Source organism: Cimex lectularius, unplaced genomic scaffold (genome assembly GCF_000648675.2).
Source record: "Cimex lectularius strain Harlan isolate CLEC.00 unplaced genomic scaffold, Clec_2.1 scaffold35, whole genome shotgun sequence".
Classification (NCBI taxonomy): Eukaryota; Metazoa; Arthropoda; class Insecta; order Hemiptera; family Cimicidae; genus Cimex; species Cimex lectularius.
The window spans coordinates 2,145,270-2,166,544 of NW_019392746.1; the positions used below are offsets into that span (position 1 = coordinate 2,145,270).

A 21,275-nucleotide genomic window follows, 5' to 3' on the forward strand; every position below is an offset into this window, starting at 1 on the left:
TTTAAAAAGTGAATTTACACACATAAAAAAGTAAAAATGATTTCACCACACTGGCTCGTATGAAGAACCTGAATGGTTGTAAAAAAGTTCTTTCACTCGATAATTAACAACGAGATAGTGAAATTAGGTGATCCTGTGAGAACACCAACAAGGGACAAAAGTGAAACCGAAATTTCGTCCTTGGATAGGAGTTATAACACTTTTCAAACAGAAATTGTTAACTGCATTACTTTGATTGGGGTGTATTTTTTTCTAATCAAAGAAGGAATTTTTCTGATCAAACAAAATTAGCTTCCGATTATAACAAGTCTTTCACATGTTCTATGCGCTCGTTATGGAATTGAACCGGGAGATAATTGTGGAATTAATAAATGGTTCATATGAAAAAAGTGCCACTGCAAGTAGACAACTCGCATCGATCGTCTGTTAATCATTAAATTTTTCCCAGTTATTCTTTACTGTTTACAAGAAACATCTTTTGAGTTTTCTCTTAATAATTCCGTCGATACGTTTCAGTGATAACTAAAGAAAAAATTACAGCTGGACAAATAGAACAGTGTGATTTCTTCATGGGGACTCCAGGGCGATGAACTGGTGTTTCCGTTCATCGTGGTCTGCCTATCCTCGCTCTTTTAGTCTGACAGACACGTTTCGTAGTTTACACATTTTAAATGGTGAGTTTTCATCCGTACCACCTCTGCTTATATCCCTCACCGATCGATGAAAATGGTGAAATGACCCTCACTCCGCAGACGGCAAGTCGGAATCTGACAAATTTAAAATTTCTTTTATTTGCATTCGGTTTTAAGGGATGGACGGTTAAGCGTTCTCATTTTCGAAATTGTTTAGAAGAATGAGCAACGGCCATGAAAATATTCCATACTCTAACCTCACAATAAGACTTCTGTAAAGGAGATAAACGATTTCGTTCTCACTTCTGTCCAACATATATTGAATAAATCTTTATTTTTATATTAGTGTCATTATTTTTGATTGTGGTTTTAAATTGGTCGGCATATCAGGAGATGTGTGTTAGCATTTTTTATCTTTTAAACGTTCAAAAGTGCATCACTGACCTTGACAACTTGAACAACTCTCGACTGGTTTCTTCCCTTCATATATCACCATAGGAGTTTATTTTCCTCGCCTTTAAAACAGGAAAAATAATATATTCTACATATTTTTAATTGCCGTAACTGCATGGGAGCCGTGGGAAAAAATTCTGGGCCAAACCGTTATGACATTTCTGGGTTGTCGGTCGGGACCGAGACACAACGTGCAATTCAAATCCCACAACGGGCCGATCACGCACTAGTGCCAGCACAGCATTTGAATAGAAAATAACACCTGATAGGAAAACAAATTTTTTTCTGAATATATTTCTTTAAAAAAAAGGTTAATTTTTATGTTGACCTTTTTTTTTGTTTGTTTCATCATAGTGAAAAAATATCCGAATCCTATTATATCCGGCAATTTATTCATTCTGGTCAGTCTTCTGTAGTTGGTCCAATGAAATATTTTAGAAAAACAAATAAATATTATTATTATCACAAACTTGCCTGGATTCGTTTGAAGTAAGTTTCATCGGGAAGTCATATTTATGATTTTATACACATATTTGTGATATAGATAACAGTTAATTCTTTCAACTGTACAACAAATAGTCAGCATAAAGACATCTCAAATAAATTAAATTTAAAATAAGAGATAAGTAAATGTAAAATCCAGAAATTTAAGTGATATATGACAACGTTTTGAACCATTTTGAAAATATGTACTTTAGAGCAGTCATCAGAACATACAATCAATCTCCCAAATAAATTAGTCACTTAAATGTTTTATCGAATTTTATCAATAAAAGTTTGTTTTGTCAAATCCTCGAGAAACGAAAAACAAAAGTTGAACATTACATCATCTTTTAATTTAAAAATACAACATTGCCAAAAACACCGAGCTTTAATAATAATTTTTAAAAAAAAGATAAAACGGAATCAGACCAATATATGAATATAAACAGTGAGATTTAAAGAGAAGACCCTTGTTATTACGTGCTCGAGAAGATTTCGATCATCTTGATTGGAAAAGAGCCGGCACCGGCGATCAGTAGATTCATGCTTGAACTCTCAACCTAGATTTTGCCCTCCCGACCCACTTCCGCAAACCCTAACCGGGCTTTGCAAACCACATGGTTGCAGAACTCCTGCCGTTTATCCAATATTCCGCCAGTCTAATACATAAATCTGAAAATAAGACTATTTTTTACTAAAACTTTTTCTTTACTAAAGTGAGGAATTAACCTGTTATCAATTGTATTTGTTATATTCTAAATCGTAATGAGTTTCCTTTGATCACGTATCGATGGAAAATGTAAACCAAAAATTAAATACTTTTTTTAAAGTATAGTGAAAATCTACCATTATATCCATACCTTATGCAGATAACAGGGAAAATTATACTTATAAAAATATACAGATACAGGGGTCAGAACCACTTTACAATGATTTTTTCAAAATTATTCTCTTATTAAATTTCAAGGACTATTGTGGGATTCGAACACAGAACACTTAGCGTGGCAAATATAAGTATGATGCCATATGTTCAGAAGTATCCACTATGTAAATCATAACAAGCAAATTTATAACTACATATGTATGGGTGTCGGTGGCCGAAGTCGGCGTTGTTGACCCGGCGCTCATCACTATAATGTAAAACTCCCGGGTTCGAAACTTCGTCTCCAGCGGCCCTGCATTTGAACTAGACAATTTTTTTAAATTTATCTATTTATTTATTTTTTTAACACCGGAATATGAGGGTTGTTGCAAACCCCCATAAAAATGGGAAAAAAGAAAAACATATGTATGTAAATTTATTTTTTGAAACTACTCTCTGTTTTTTTAGTTTATTTTGAGTACGTTTCGACACCTCGTCAAGTGTCATCTTCAGTACAAACGCGTTAGATAAACGGATAAACGTGTATGTCAATAATTAAGAGTAAAAATGTATGTACTACATATTTAAACGGTTCCTTAGCCCAGCATGTTCTAGATCGTATATACAATGTTATTAAGCAGAGGTCATAAGGGAGCAGGTGTTGTGGAAAAAAAATCCCAATTGTACTGCAAATTATGTTGTTAAGCCGAGGATGTACCCTGCACTATGATGATACGTATTTATTATGATGATAATATACTATGATTATCTAAACAGAAATACAGAAAATACCAAGGAATAGAAAAATCATATTTGTACTTAATGTGATATTTTGAATACGACAAACACATTTATACAAAACGTGAAAACTTTTTAAACTTTAATATATCTTTAGCTAAGGAAATGTATTGTAGTTTGATTTCTCCTAATCATTTCTCCTAAGACCTATACTTCCTGGTTTGGTGTGAATGACGCGGATTTTCGCCATTTCTTATATACCTGCCCAAAGCCATACTGAAGTTGAAGTGCCGATACGCAAGATCCCGAGTATAGGCTGGCCAAATTGATAGGAAAAGACAAAATAAAGACCACCCTTTTGTCAACCCATATACTCCACTCCCACGGAGAAAATTCACAATAATGTGTCAATAATTATAATAAGTAATTATATATTTTTATTTTTAATATTTCATCTATATGATTATTTTGACTGTGTAAAACTGTATTAGTAGATTTCACAAAAAATCGTATTTAGTCTAATCCATGTTTGTATGCAGAGAAATTTTAAATTTTTACTGTAAAACGAATATAACAGAAACTTGAGGATATGTTGCGTAAAACAGGAAACTTCTTAACCTTAATTACACACCTGTAATTAAGTTTGTTGTTTTATTGTAGTTTTCACCAACTGTCTCATACTGGAAAGCATTTGAATCATGCGATATCGAACTTCCGGTTAATGCTTAAGAAGAGATGAAGAGAATCCCCAGGTACAGGTTTTTAGAGAGCAAGGAGAGAGTAAATTAGCCAAAAATTAAGTATTCAGATAAAGAAGGAGAAAGAAGATCAGAAAAATCGTGCCTTACGGATCGAGGCCAGCTCATGTGACATATCACGATTTCTAGTTGATCGTGTGGAATGTGATATGCCCCCTTTCAGTTCCTCGTTATCAGAAGAACGCAAAAGCCGTATTGGATTACAATAAACATTTATCTTTAATAATATTGGCAAGTAATAAGAAATATTTATAAAAAGGCTACATAAAAAATAAATTTGGAAGATTTTTTTTACAAGACCCTTTATATACGTACATAAATTTATTCAATAATGTGTGGTGATTAGTGACCGTTAATCGATATTTATTTAGAAATCGTGAGATGCGGTCTGGTGTGATGTAGGTTTCAGAAAAACATTTTCTTTATCGTNCAATATGAACTTTTTTGTTCATTTTAGGGTGAAGAATCTACTGGAGAAGTTTGTAGCACGAGTAGCAATTCACCCTGTATATATTGCATTGTATAAATTCACTTTTCCACATCCAAAATGTAATTGTTATATGTAAACAATGTTTGTAAATCCCAGGCCCTGAAGATGATCTCAATAAAGATCGAAACGTTGGCACGATAAAGAAAATGTTTTTCTGAAACCTACATCACACCAGACCGCATCTCACGATTTCTAAATAAATATGTATTCAATAATGAAGAAATTTGCTTACTATATAAGTTGTTAGAACTAGAAAGACATCACAAATGTATTCGTAAAATGCTCAATGTAAAACTTTTACGAGAATACTTGTTTTGAAGTTAAGTAAGCAATCAAGATTATGAAGAAATCAATTGAAAAAAAAAACCTAAACAAAAGTTATAATTGAATACCTTATATTTTATTCAAATTACATAAATAAATAATGAATATGATAAATATCTTGTTTTTAAATTTTGAAGATAGTCCGATTTAACAAACAATACGAAATGCTGATACAAAATCTTCAGTGTTGGGGTAATATGTTGAACCACCCTGCTTATATCCTTGACCCAGCACTGAATTATGGCGAAAAGCATGCCAAAGCAGCGAGGGTAGACAGAGCAAACTATTTTACTATTTATACTCTTTTTTCTTCATACCATGGGCTCAGAAATTTGCTAGGCTAATATGTTTGCAACAAATCCATTGACTTTAATGAATATAAAATTTCTTTGGTCACAGGCGTTTCTTAAATATGATTTAATTAACCTTTGATAGCACAGGTTAAAAAAAATAGTAAAATGTGAAATCATTACATCAAGAAGCATTATAATAAACTATTATAAAATTTCTTATGCTAGAGTTAACTTCTTATCGTTTAAACATTGTGATAATTTAATGACTTGTAATGGACAGGAGTATTAATAAAAATTATTCTTTTCCCCAGGAACCCCCTGGTGGTGTTGAAAAAAGAAGATACGTCCCGGTTACAAAGGTGATTATTATAGAGGGATGGAAGATACTCTCACTTCTCGATTTAATGATTAATGGTTTGGGAAAGGGTCTTAATAACAGCCCTTGCCCTACACTAGGCCGGATACAATCGTCCTTGATCGACCTTCACCCGATCTGACCCATCATCGCCGCCACAGGACGTCGTTTAACCAAATCATAGGACTTTCCAATTCGTGGACGCGTTTATATTTTATTTATAAAAATTGAACGTCACGTCTTAAGAATCCTCTGATTCACAATCTTTAATGGAGAACGTCGCTAATAGGACAAGGACGGGCAAGGACGTCTGACTCGACTCCCCTTCGTACGTCTGACGCCGAGGAGCCGGATGATATAAACCGACCAGGCAATAGTTGTATGAATTAAAAACCTTTAAAATTCAATTTTATAATTTTCATAGCCCAAAGATTCCTATGGTTTTTATTTTACAGACAAGGCTGCAAAAGAGACCTTTATACACTGAACCATCCCTTAAATGATTGTTGATCTAGTCGAACAACAATGGTTAAGCTTAATTAGTTTTGGGTTGAGCAAATATTCGTCCAAACAGATAACAAACGAAAATAAGTTTTTATTATAAAAACACTTAATTATTTTTGAATTGAACAAATATTCGTCCAAACAGATAACAATCGAAAATAAGTTTTTGTTATAAAAACAACCTTAATAGAACGCCTAAGCTAATAAAAGTTAAGTCCATAGATCCAATATTTTTAAACCGTTTGTTGGATTGTTTTGTAAATTTGTATTCGATAAGTGAAATTTTCTGAAAATAAAATCAAAACAAAACGACACTCTTTTACGAATCCCTGGCTTTAGAACGGATGTGGATACACCTTACCTAAAATCTAAATTTAATAATTAAGTTTAAGAAACAATTATTCATCCATCTCAAAAAAAAGTGATGAAAATTTTCATCAGCCATGGACATATAACAAAGGTTTACTGCACACGTGCAAGAAGTTGAACTTTCACTGAAACGCCCCTGGTTTGTAGGTCTGTTGTCCCAAATTGAAGGAAGACGGCATAAAAAAAGATCTAAAAGCACAACAGAAAACCCCTTTTTTTCGCGAAAACGAAATCCAACGGGCTTTGTTTTGTATAGATTTCGTACATGAAACAGAAAGAACATTTGCTTTTCGAAATACAAGGTGAGTGTTGAAACTAAAAGCGCTCCCGGCGCAACATCCACTTGTCTCATGTATCTTAATATCAATTTGGCGCCTGTAACAGAATAAAATCCATTCTATTTGCGATGGCCCGAATTCCAACCGCGAGGAGATAAAGCACACGGGTTAAAATCTTCATTTCCTATATCGGACACTTCTAGAATCCGGAAAGACATCACATTATTGAACGTGATATTAGTGCTATTTCGTAAAGAGCTGATGAAATTTGTCAATCCCGGCAATACAAAATATTCGATAACAATTATGCTTCAATATTAAATAAAATATTCGACAGGAAAGTTTTTCCGGCATGGATGATGGATGGAACTAATCCAAGATTGATTACCAGTTCGGTACTGAGATATTTTGAGGAATATCTAGGAAGGGGGCGTAGAGGAAAGTAAGGAACAGGATCCTTGGGAGTCCAGAGTAGCACGAGAGAAAGGAAAGAAGCATATGTCGGGGCAAAAGTATCATGAATACTGCTGGCATTGTTTATTCAGTTGCCGATTTGGAACTCGAGTAACAAACAAAACAAAATTGTTTAACATATTTGTCTAAGGTAAAATCGCATACTAAATTATGAAAAAAGTGTAATCTTGAAAGAAAAATGCAAATAGCATGCTATTATTAAATTATTCAGAGCTATGGACTACTGTAGAGCATAGAAAGGAACCCAATTATTAACACTGGTACAGCAGAGGCCAATCTAATTATAATTTTTCACAATTTAAAGTTTATTTAGGGTTGAAACCGCAGAAATTGTTTGGGCCGAACCTCTGCTAGGCTTAGATTTACGAACTTTATAATATAAAGTTAATATACTAGTTACATTCGAGTAAGCTATGTCCAATCAATGTTTATAATACACATGAAAGAGATATTCTTGACTATTCTGCAATAGAATATGGAAAATTTCCCGTAGTGATTTGACGTCAGACACAATGAACTTGGGTTATACATCATGACAGATTTAAACAAAATATTTTACTAAGATTATTAAGACAAAAATGTTAAATAAATGTGCTGAGTTTAATAAAATTTAGTTAATTATCGAGATAGTAAAAAGAAGGTATGCATGTTGAATGAACTTCCTGATACCAAAATGTCATAAATATCTGTCTCAAACTTATATTTGATTTTTTTAAATCTGTTATTATTAAAAGTTATTGAATCGTACTTTTCCACACAAAAAAAAAGATTAAGTGATATTAGTGATATTTTAAATCACGAGATGGCTACTGATAAGAATCTTGACGAAATACTTTCCTTGGTTTTGTTTGAGGAAAATTTGAAACCTTTCGAGATTTATACTTAACTTTCTACCAGTTACTAAATACAGCAGAAAACCAACGTAATAAAATCTGGTTAATTAGCGAAATATTTTCAGAAATTGGACTGTTGATGCTCTTAATTAACAAATTTCCAAATACCAATCAAAACAAACTCCTCCGGCTAAACTTGGTCTTGAGCGTTAAAACTCAGTTAAGTCCTTGAATAATGAATTACAAATTAAAATGAAAGAAGAAAGCTGTTAAGCCACAAAAGAGAAGTTAAACGAATACAAGGTAAACTTGTTGACCGACAGCACGTTGACAAGATAGGTGTGATATTTTGAAATATACGATTGCATATGTATTTTGTTTGGTTAACTTGAGTTTTTTGGTCTAATCTTTATTCTTGCAGAGCTGGCTCAATTTGTCTCAAGAAACAGAAGTTTTCAAATAATCAAATCAACCCAAATTAATTAACTTTTTCTATTATAACCAATTATTAATTATCTAACGGTCTGAATGGTATTCTAAATTCCAAGATAGTTGTCACAAACTTTACATTATGAGATTTGTTCTTGAGTTCAGGAGACTGACGAACCCCTGAAGCTGCCCATCATTTTGGTCCAAACATCCTTGCCGTTTTACCAGTATGAGATGACCGCAGATTGCCACGCTAGCGGTCTTCGAATAACGGCATAGCCCATGGACTTTTAATTATGAATAATATCGAGAAAGTATTGAAAAGTGGATTGACAACGAATAATTAACACATTAAGCCGCCCTGTGTGGTAGGAATTATTTTACTTTATTATTAAAATATTTCCGTTTAGCGTACAAAGAATAAATGAAATAATCTTGTTCTTCTGGATGATGAAACTGCAAGTGGCACGTATAGAGCATTTTCTTATGAAGTTTGAAGTTTTAATAAAGCAAAGACTCTTTTCAAATAAGGGATGATTATTCAGCAATACCGTAAGGAAAGTTTCAAGTTTCAAAATTGTATAATACATCAATCATCGTAAAAATGATTCATAGTCAGGTAACAATGTTAAATGTAACATAAGGTTGCTGTGCACGTATCTTTATAAATTTCAGGAAAGCTTTCATGATATACTAGGAAAACGTAGAAATGTTAAATTATTGGGCCGAGTTTCATACATTAATTTAATCGATATATTAAAGAAATCGGACGGTTTGCTTCTCTTATTGAACTAATTAACACATACTTCTCCATCAAACCGGGGCTTAATTGCTAAAACCTTAAATTGTGATTTAAAAATAAAAATATAAGAAGAGAGCTATTAGTACAACGAAGAGAACAGACGAATACAAAACAACATTAGGTTTTAACAGGCTACATAGGAGAAAAATAATTCAGGAGATCAAATACAATTATGTATTTGGTAAACAGATAGCTCCAACCGGGTCAGGAATATTATGTGCGCGTCCGAAACATGAGCAATCAAACTCTTTAGGGTAACACATCAGACTTTCATGCTAAAATAAATGCTACCAATGCTCATAAACCATGTTTTCAACCTGACGAGGTGCCAGTGCGTGGCTCGAAAAAAGCCACGTCAAAAATAGTCAATAATCAATCAATGCATCCAAAATTTCCAAAACCTGGAAACACATAACATCGTGACATTATCTTAGGTGATAGGGCATAAAGTAATGCGTAATGAACAAACAGATGATTTGGCCAGGGGAGGATCTGAAAGACAATTAGGTCCAGAACCTATAATTGGGATAACAAGATTAAACATAAGTAACGGTCACTAAACACCACACATTAAACATAAGCCTCCTCCATCTAGAACGGGTCCAGAAAAAACAACAGGAGAAATGGACGAAGTCCAGAGGAAGCAAGCACAGTTAACTCATCATTAAAGAACCTTCACTTAAACTAGCTTTGCTGGCATCTGAGAAAACACACATGGGCTTATGAATGAACCCCATGAAGTTTTACCGTAAAGAGGTGGATACTGCAACCCACAGCCAGTACCAAGAAGCTCCCGAAAAACAATTGCAGCAACGTGTTCTTTTTATTCTTAAAAAAGGATCGAGTCAATTGAAATGAACTAAGGCACTGGTGAAAGCACACTAAGCGAAAGGCTGTCAAAAAATGTCACACCCCAGCTTTTGAAAAACAAGTACTCTTACCAGACACTTTTAATACACCATGCTACATAAGGGTTCGTAAAATCTGGGCAATGAGCGAGATATGGAAGAAATTGGAAGGTTTGCTATTCTTATTTAAGAATTTCTTGATATTCGATCAACATAAACATCAAATAAACATAAGAATCGAACCATTTTTCTATTGTTAAAGCTTAGTGGTTGAATCCTGGGTGTAGATGCATCTCAACCGACTTCAACAAAGCGTTCAAGAGATATCTTGGAAAAAATGTTAGATGCGCTAGATTCGACATTTCGACTGACACTGTCTTATGAAACAGTACCCTTGGATAAGTTTTTGAAAAACAAGTACTAAATTCTTGTCATATTCTTTTAACACACCATGCTAGATAATGGTTCGTAAAATCTGGTTAATCGAAGGGGTATTGAAAAAAATTGGAAAGTTTGATACTACTGTTTTTTGGCTTTGAATTTAGGGGCATTTGTCATGTACCTAGCAAATGTACCTAACCAATTTTTTAATACCCAATCAACACAAACTTCTCCGCCGAACCCGTGGTCGATTGATAAAGCTTATTTGAAGTAGTTGACGGTTGAATCCAGGGTGTGGATGCATCATTACAGATTTCAACAGTCTTCATTCTTGATACGCACAATTCTCAAGTTGTTTTGACCTGTGTTAGATTCGAATATTTCGTCAGCTACAGCAGACTTTGTCCCACGAAACACTTTCCTCGGATGAACTTTTTGAAAAACAAATACTCTTACCACATTCATTTAATACACCATGCTGGATAATGGTTCGTAAAATTTAGGTAATAAGAGAGATATTGAAAAAAAGTAAGATTTGCTATTCTTATTTAAGAATTTCGTGATATCCAATCAACATAAACATCTGCATCGAGCCATTTCTACATTAAAGTTTAGTGGAAGTAGTTGAAGGTTGAATACTGGGCGTGGATGCATCTCAACGAGTAGAGATACTTTTAATACGCCATGTTGGACAATGGCTCGTAAAATCTGGTTAATCGAAGGGATATTGAAAAAATTGGAAAACTACTCTTACCTAACTTTTTGTTCTGACTTTACATTTATGGGCATTTGCCACATACTTAACAAATTGACTTAACCAATTTCTTGAAACCCAATCAATTTAATCTTCTCCATCGAACTCGGGCTCGATTGTTAAAGTTTAATGGAAGTAGTTGAAGGTTGAATGCTGGGTGTGGATGTATCTCAATAGGGTTCAAAGTTCTTGCCAGATACTTTTAATGCTGGAAAATGGTTCGTAAACTCTGGTTAATCGAAGGGATATTGAAAAAATTGAAAAAATACTCTTATCTAGCAATTGTTTTTTTCTTTCTGGCTTTACTTGTATGGAATTTGCCATGCACTTAATAAATGTACGTAACCAAGTTCTTGATACCCAATCAACTTACACTTCTCCATCGAACTGGGGCTCGATTGCTAAAGTTTGGTGGAAGTAGTTGAAGACTGAATTCTGGGTGTGGATGCATCTCAACAGATTTCAAAAAAGTGTTTATAATATATCTTTGCAAAAATTATAGTAACTGTGCCTGGCTTTTACAATTTAGTTGAGTAAAGAGAAGCGAAAGTAAAACAGCAAACTAGAGATAACACAAATTTCTTGATAAACACAGTGCTCAAGATGTCCTGAATTGAACATGCGCCAGATTAGAACATTTCGTCAGCTACAGCTGACATGGTCTTCGAAACACTTTCCTGGGTTGAACTTTTTGAAAAACAAGTACTCTTACCAGATACACATGCTGGACAATGGTTCGTAAAATCTGGGTAATCACTGAGAAGTGAAGAAACCGAAAGGTTTATTACTGGTATTTAACGAATTTCTTGATACTCGATGAACATAAACTTCAGCATCGAACCCGTGCTCGAATGTTGCAGCAAGTGGAAGTAGGTGAAGGTTGAATCCTGGGTGTGCATGCATCTCAATAGTTTTCAACTGTGTTCATGATAAATCTTTGCAAAAATGTTAATGACTGTGTCTGATTTCATACAATTTAGTTCAATAAATAGAAGAGTGGGGGAAAAAAACAATGTGCCCAAGAAAGTCCTTCATGCTTTCCGAACACATTTCCTTAGCTATAGCTGATATTTTCTTCTTTGATTGAGGTTTTTAGAAAATACATGGTCACTTTTTAAATGTATTATTACATTCTTACTAAAAATTTTCTCATCGAAACAAGCAAGATATGCAACGAATTCAATGTGTTTGTGCATGTTTCTGTCATAAAATACACAATAAAAATATATTTCAGAGCACTTTGAATTATCACTGACAGAATGGTTTCATCTACGATTATTTATTCGTAAGAAAATACAATATAGGCAGGTATGGCAGTAAAAGTCCATTATTTTCCCTCCAAAAGGCATCTTTTGGACACATCTCGTCCACATTTGTTTTATTTTAACAAGCTCATAATTGGCTTTTCAATTTTAATTACTGTCAATCACTCTTCGAAATCGTTAAATTATCTCATGTCCCGCTACACATTAAAACACCACAATCGCACACATTCCCCTTATCCAATTATGGCGAAGCGTTTGTCCAATAGTGTCAGGACGGTCTGTTACACAATAACAGAGCTTCGAATATTATCACTACTAGAACGAACAAAGGGCCTATTGCGAAAGTCCAATAACAAAGAAGATTTATCAGAAAGTCGGATGCGTATAGTCTCGCTTTATGACTTCCAGATTGCTGAATCCGGGTTCAACGAGGAAAAGTGTAATGCACACAATTTTATTTTGGAAGTCTAAATCAAAACATAACCGTATCTAGTGTTGAAGATGAGATATCTGAAAGATATTTCTTTCAAAACTCTAAAAAGGATGAACAAGTCCCTGGTATGTACATGTAAACCTAGTGAGAGTGGTGGACAGTATTGTAAGGCTAAATATTTAAAGCTCAAGGTGAACCACAACTTAAGTACAATATGTTCAGATTGATAACACGAATTATAAATCTTTACATTAAAATATAAACAACACTAGAAACAAATTTTGGAGAACTGAAGAGCAAACAGAAAGTGTGACTGTAGCTAGTAGAAACAGCATCAATAAATTGCAAAAATATGTGATTTCGCACATCCCCATTTCAACAACAAGTTTCTCTAATCGATTTATTTACAAAATATAACATAACAAAGTTGACACAGTACCTTGCAAAAGGTTCATCTTCCACTTCGTAGAACTTCTCGATTGGGTCAGTGATGACAATGCGTTGAAGAAGGTCTCCAGAGAGCTCGAGGTAGCCACCCCGTGTGGGCCTAAGGCACTCCGGCACCCCTCGCATATTCGATCCCCGGGACAGAGCGAGGCTGCCCGCACAACAACCCTTTTCGATTCAACAACAACAACAACAGCGGTTCGATTCGATTTCTGGCTGACGCACTCCGGTCCCGACGGAAACACAACGACGAGGACAGACGGCTGACGATTACTGCTTACCGTTTCCGGACCTTCTCTCTCGAACGATCTGGAGGGGCAGCCAGGTGTAACAACCGTCATTGGATATTTCCCAGTTTCCCTTTTCCATTTGTGGATGACCTTTCATTATTGACCTATAAAATACCAATTAAATATTTTAAAAACGACGACATGTGTTTCTTCGGTCTGAGTCGTATTACGAGCGGTTTCATCGTAATATCTTATTATACTGTTTGTCCAAGCAAATTTCCCCCTTCCATAATTTCTGTATTATTCCCCACCACAAAACAACTATTTTTAGTAGTTTGTGTTTGTCACCAACATTTTTGTATTATTACATTCCAAATCTTATTTTTCCAACTAAAAACTACCTACTTAAGTCCTTATGGTATATGTATAAATTAATAATTGGCAAAAAAAAATTCTTATTATTATGCATTATATATTAATTATTGTTTAGGTTTTTCAAAGCCGAAATAAAAGTTAAAGCTTTTATTGTTGCAAATTATATTTTACTAACAATAACACGTCTGCACCTTTCATATATACTTATATGCTGCGAAATAATAAATGTCGGTGTTCCTGGTTTCCCGTTCAAATTTTGCAAGATGGAACAAATCGGGGCATGCTTATAAGCACAGTTCAGTCAACTGTGACATCGGATTAGTTTGCTATTAGTGGAATCTAAGAAAAACCAAAAAACTAATTGAAACTAATACCTGGGTTTCTTATTTCCCGTTCGAATGGTCAAATTTGGCAAGATTAAACAAGTCTGAGCATGCATCAACTCTAGTTGATCTACAAATGTACGATCTACGTTTTTTATATATATAATAATAATAAAAGCACTTATTTGTTATAATCCAATAATGTACAGTTAAATTACAGCTACTAAATAAGTACCATTACGGCATGGAAAATTCCTTCTGCGGAAGGTGAATGGAAACATATACATGGTAAAAAAAAATTGCAGAATAATACAAAATGTGAATTGAAAAAAAAAACTTCCAAAGAACTTAAATTAAATAAAAAGAAAAACACCATAAACTAAAAATGTTAATAAATAAAATAAGAACAATAATAAAGAAAACAAACTGGAATTAATTTATACAAACACTAAATATTCATGATTATTTAGAAATCGTGAAATCCGGTTTGGAGTGATGTAGTTTTAGAAAAACATTTTATTTATCGCTACGTTTCGATCTTTACTGAGATCATCTTCAGGGCTGGGATTTATAAACATTGTTTAAATTATACAAATAAACGTAAAATGTGAAAATGAATTTATACAATGATGGAATTAACTTAATAAGCTTAAATCTGTACATAATATGTGTGCTGAGTTGAACTTATATAAATCAATCAATTACCCAGAAATAAAAGCTATACATTAGATAAGTTTTGTATTAAATTGAAAGGGTTCCTTTTAGCTTTAGGGTGATGAATATGTGATTGATAGTTCATTTTGTCCTTACTATCCTCGCTGATGTCAAATTGAATTTCTGTCGTTTTCTTGTTATTCAGTGGTTAGTGTTATTCAATAATCGAAAAAGATCAATTTGTGTATTTTGTTCAGTTTTTACTTGTTACAAATCTGTAACGAATTGATGTAATAAGTCATTTGTCGCGTGCCCCTTTTGGGGTTCTGTCAATAAGTACGCAGGTTCAGAAACGGTTAAGGGTTCGAGCCACATGCATGCCGAATGAAGCAGCGAGACGAATCGGTGCCTGGTTTCTTTAGTGCCGTCAAAAATGACAACGGTCAATCCCTCGAGCTTTGTGCCCACCGGTGCAATCTCTATTGTACTATGGCCCAAAAACTGGACGAGCTCCTTCGTCAAAAAGGCCAAGGAGGCAAACAAACTTTCAAAACTGTCATGCGCTCATTACTGAAAAAGGTTGGCCGTATATGGTGCATTGCATTTTTCCTAGAACCATCACCGCTTTTAAGTGTAGAAAGATATTTTAATTTGGTCATTTGTAAACAGGGGTTTTATCAGTTTTGTTCATCTTCAGTGCTCGGTATGTGCTTCACCGTTTTACATCTCTGGCCCAACAATGAGGAACAAAAGAAGGATAAAAAGTTCAAACAAATAACACGTAGGATATTTGACCAAAATGATTTGAAACGTCCAATTTTTCACCCACGGACCGGAAAGACAAGAACTCTCTCAAGTCACCTGATTTCAATTAAACTAAATACACAATTCTTGTTAAAATGTGTATTTATTTAATAAATGACAATGAAAAAGATGGTTGATCTCAACCTAACGATGAAAGCTTCGGAGCTTCAATGATTTCCATAAAACTTTTTGCTGTGATACTAGTTCGAAAAATATTAGACATTAATGCATTTATTATATTTCAATCGATTGTATTTTACTAGAATAAGACAATACTATGATATTAGACTTTGCTATAAAATCATTATGTACATATTGCATTTCAATAGATAGCTAATTTGAACTGATTTTGAATGGAGTGATACTTTTCAGGTTTTTTACAAAGCAGGTTAAAGTTGATACTCTTTAAGTACAGTATAAGAAAATAATTTTTTGCAAATGCCTCTAATTTTGTTAGAAATTCACAAAAATTGTGATAACTTTGAAACTTGTTTGATCATGGTAAACTTTAGAAGAAGTGAAAGCCCAATAAAATAAACGTAATGGCAGAAATGTGTCTTTCCTTAATAAATCAGAAACGGACATATGAAATAAAACGTTCGGTATTTTTGTTTATCCAATACTTATTTTTCTGAAAATACAATGACTAAAAATCCAAACATATAGCTTGAAAGAAGAAAATTTAAAATTTTTATTCGAATTCGGGGCCGCTGGATTCGAACTCGAGACCAGAAAAACCTTACAGTGATGAACCTTAACCATTCGGCCAATGAGCACCAAAAAATTTATACTAAATGGCTTTTAAAAATTTTGCGTCAGCAGAATAGTAATAAGATAAAAAAAAATAAATACCTTAAAAAATTTTCTAAAATATTTCTAAACAAAATATTTTTTGAAATACTTTACTGGAAGTGACTTTTGATTTTCGTAACTTTATATATATAATCTCATTTAATATACTTTCTTATCGTTCGTACAAAAACGAATGGAGTGATATATAATACGTCTGAAAAACATGTATAACAAAATCAGAAATCTATATTTAAAAAAAAATTTATCTGAATTACTTAAAATATTTTTTCTCAGCTCGTAGACATTGGTAAGACGTGTCTAACATTTTTCCATCTATCCCCGAAGAAAAGTTGTGTCGAAATCGGAAATCCCACGCCAGTAGCCTCCCCTGGTATGTTAAGGTAATAAGTATGTAACAACTAATAACTAAATACTTATGCTCTTTAAGAGAATAGTATGCTGAAAACTAGCCCTCAATATATCTATAGGGCAAAATGGTTGAAAAGAAAAAAAATCATATTGCATACAAAAAATACAATTTGTATATTTTCCAAGTTCTTTTTATTTTATTTTTTTTTATTACAACCTGTAATTTGCGGATACATGAACTTACGTACAACTATTTACATTGAGTGGAGCAAATAATCATAGTTATCCTCCCTCTTCACTTTGTTTATGTTATTTTACTGTTTATTCAGAAAGGAGGTCGCGGGGCCATTTCCTCTTGAGATGCCTTTTGGGGTTGTAGGGATGGGTTTTTTGGACAGGGCTTGGGCAAGACTGTTTGGATGGTGGGAGAGTTTTTTGTGGAACTTGGTAAATTTTTAGGGAATACATTTTTGGATATAAGGAATTTGAAGGTCGTTGTGGAGTGTATCATTTGAGGCATAATTAGGAGCATTTACAATGGATCTGAGGACTTTAGATTGACAGGTTTGGAGACGTTGGATATGGGAAGGTTTAGCGGTTCCCCACAGTTCTATTCCGTATGTCCAAATCGGTTGTAGTAGTGTTTTTTAAATTGGAAGATTGTTTTTTGTCGATAGTTTAGACTGTCGTCCTATAAGTCTGTGCAGTAGTCCATACCGTCTGTTTAGGTTTTGTCGTGTCAGTCGTGCAGTTGATTCCACGTTAGTCGGGAGTCTAGGTGGAACTCAGGTTAGCGAAAGCAATCGGATTTGGGGATTGGAACGTTGTTGTAATATAAGGTTTGCTTCGGAGTGTAAATGTGACATGGACGCTCTTGCTTTCGTTTATCTTCATTCTCCATTGTCTACACCAATCTGCTACACATGAGATATGTTCCTGCAACCGCACGATCGGAATTTGAGGATAGTACCGCTGTGTCATCGGCGAAGGATGCAAGTACGGTGGTAGGTTTAGTGGAAATATCTGCAGTATAAAGGATGTAGAGGATTGGTCCGAGCACACTACCCTGCGGTACTCCCGCAGCCAGAGAACAGAATTCGGAGTAATCTGATCCTTGTCGGACCCGAAAGAACCGCTCTGTTAGATAAGAGCGGAGGATTAGGTAAAGAATATTTGGAAGGACACGCTTTAGTTTGTACAGGAGTCCCCTGTGCCACACGCGGTCAAAGGCTTGTACCGCGTCAAGGAAAGCTCCCGTACAATATTCTTTGTGATCGAGGGAGCAGGATGTACGGTCAACAACACGAAACACCTGCTGCACTGTGGAATGGTGGGGCGGTAGCCAAACTGATGATCGGGAATGAGGTTGGACTTTAATTATGGCAATAGTCTTTTAAGGAGAATTTTTTCAAATACTTTGGACATGATGGGAAGTAAACTAATTGGTCGATAAGATGAGGGTTTTTGAACTGGTTAGCCAGTTTTCAGGAAGGGGAAGATGATAGAATATTTCCAAAGTAAGGAAAAATGGGTAGTGCGGAGTATACAATTGTAGAGGTATGTGAGGAATATAATGGCATTTTTAGGGGTTGTTGGAGAATTTGGGATGTTATCAAGTTAAAACCAGGAGCTTTGTGTTTCGGTACAAGATATACTTGACTTCGGCGGGAGTGACATAGATATAAGGTATTCGCCAATATCTGCTTCCATTGAAGCATTGCCGGGCTCAGAATGAGGAATGAAGGTTTCTTGGAGAAGTTGAGCAAATGTATCGGCTTTTTCTTGGTCAGATTTGGCCCATGATCCATCGTCTCGAGGGGAAAAGATGGAATGTGATGTTTCAGGGTTCTTCTCGTGGCTGTCCAGAGTGATTTATTGGAGGTCGTAAGGTTGGATAAGTAGGAATCAAAGGATTTGTTGCGGTAGATTTTTAATTCTTTTTTAGCTAAACGGGATAATTCATTAAAGGATCGATGGTCGGAAGGATGCCTTGATCTCTGCCAAGCGGGTCGGGCTTGGCGTTTTAGGTACAGGAGGTTCGCAATGAGTGATGGGAGGGGTTTGGATAGTATTGGGTTCTGGGAGGACTGGAGAGGTGTGACATCCTGACCGCCTGCTGAATGGCAGTGGTGAAGAGATTCACAGTCTAGTCCAGCTCTTCTGGGGTTTTTAAGGAAATGCTTAGATCAATGGAATTTTCTATTTGGGTGCGAAAGGCGTGCCAATCTATGGAGCCACTGATTAAAGATTCGGGATTTGGTTTGGGAATTGGGGTGAGGGATATGTTTAGGAGAATGGGACTATGGTCTGAGGAGAGATCGTGGAGGGTTGTTATTGAAGTATACAGAGGTCCGAGGTTTTTCAAGATGAAAAAGATCGGGGAGACGGTTTACATCAGTTGGCCAATATGTAGGAGTATCAGGAGAGATAGTGGAAAGGTGGAGAGAATTAAGTGCTGAGTGGAGTGAGCGACCACGGGAGTTGGTCACTCTGGAGCCCCATTGCAAGTGTTTCGCATTGTAGTCTCCGCCGGAGGTCTTGGTCCAAGAGATCTAAAGTACTCTTGAAATTGGGTGGGTGTTTTCCAAGTTAAAGGTGAACATCGCAAATGCATTACTCGGACCTAAACGAAGTAAGGAATATCTTACAACAGTAAAATCCCCTGATCCATCAAATTTGATCACTCACTAAAGGAAGCATAAGCAGGTGAAACTTCAAATAGAGTGATCATGAGTTTTGAACGATTCGAATGAAAGTGAAAAAATAATTTTTCCATATTGCATTTAATGAATTATGTATTCTTAAAAAAAAGAATTACCGTATGCAAACTTTATTGTCCTTTATTATAAATCAATAGATTAACGTGTGTGTTTAGCAACCCATTTTTCCATGATCATCACTACTTCAACCATTTAATGAGTAACATTGAAATTAATTCATCTGTCACTTACTCAATGCAGAAAACTGCCAACGTGTGAAACAGTAGCTATACAAATGCATAGTACCAATCTTGTCATTAAAATACTAATAAATACCACACATAAAGTAAAATAATATTGTGTAATATTACGTAAAATATGGCAAACCTAAATAATTTATAAATTATTACGCTGTAGATAAGCAAACCACTTTGAAACAAAAAAAATCAATGAACAATGTCCAATATTCCCTACTAACTCATTTCTGCAGAAGAATAAAACCTCCGAATTGATTTTTTCATTGCCTTGTATGAAAGACGTTATGAGTTTTATGGATATACACGCATGTATTATAAATGTTTTCCCCCCGCGATGTTATTTTATAAGGGTACATTCAAGATTTATTCTATTGCAGTACTTCATTAGGTTAATGTTCGTAGATTATCTTAAACCGGTCTATTGGAAGAAAAAAAGAGAAAGGATTTATTTTGGTATTAACGAATTGTTGCCTTTCCAGGTCGACGGTCCCTTATCGCGGCCAATCCCCTCTTATTATCTTGAATGATGGAATTTTCACGCATCTTCCGTCCTTACTAAGTGCATCAGCCGAGAAAAACTGATAGGAAATAATAGCAGGTTTTTTAGCGATTTTCTCAAATTATGATGAAGATCTCGAAGCTGGGGGTAACGAGCGTGTCCAGATTTGAACCGTACTTGGTTCAACGGCCTGGGACACTCGGTAATAAATTGCATACACGGTTTTGCTCTTTGAATACTCGTTTTATTTTTACACGTGTACTGTGTGGATTTTCAAAGAAATGAAAATCAGATTTGATGAAGGAGTAAGATAAATTAAACTGTGCATATTGATCTGGTCTAGGTTCATGTGTTAACTTCAATCCTCCATCATTGTTGATGAAAAGGTTAATGCTTTTACCTTTCAAATTTCTTCCTATCATAATTCACATTTCTGCTCGGTAAATATTTTATTTAATTCGATGAGCTATTTATCTAATTTGACTTTCACAGTTGAGGATTAATAGTTGTTTTTAGAACTGAAAAGACCTGCTGGGCGTAATGTGCTTGAATGTTTCATCCGAGAACTTGGCTAATTTGTACTAAAGCTATTTTTAAAATTTATCATTTAATCGATCCTTAATTTTGGGTTAAATTTATTTAAGTTTAAAAGGTGGCAAGACCAATATTATCTCATAATCAAAAAAGCACTTCCACATTTTTAAACTTTTATCTAAAACCATTTGATCGACTTAAATAAAATTTTATATGCATGTTTGGAATTATGTGATGAACTGTTATATCTCACAAAATATTCCTTAAGACAGTAGTTTTAATTTTACAAAAATTTGAAATTTGGAAATAAATTTTTTTAGACTTTATAGCATGGAACTTTTTCTCTTAAACTGTACCTTATTTGTATAATTCGTTAGCCATAACTATTTAAAACATCCATTTAATGAATCTAAAAGTAATCACAACATAGGTTGATAACATTCAGAGAAAAGTGCACTTATATGAGTGAAAACGTGATTTTTCAGGAGAGGCAAAAACTAAGGCTTAATTCGCACTGTAAAGACGTCAGTATGT

At 34.5% G+C, this 21,275-nt stretch overlaps 1 protein-coding gene across 1 annotated transcript in view; it reads right to left on the reverse strand.

Moving 5' to 3' along the window:
* LOC106669313 (serine/threonine-protein kinase 17A-like) overlaps positions 1–13,524 on the reverse strand; it is a 39,150-nt gene extending 25,626 nt beyond the window's left edge. The window contains exon 1 of the mRNA XM_014398708.2: positions 13,198–13,524. Within this exon, the coding sequence (XP_014254194.1) occupies positions 13,198–13,331 (134 nt within the window). The 5' untranslated portion in view covers positions 13,332–13,524. The remainder of the gene's footprint in view (positions 1–13,197) is intronic.
* Between the last annotated feature and the right edge of the window lie 7,751 nt (positions 13,525–21,275).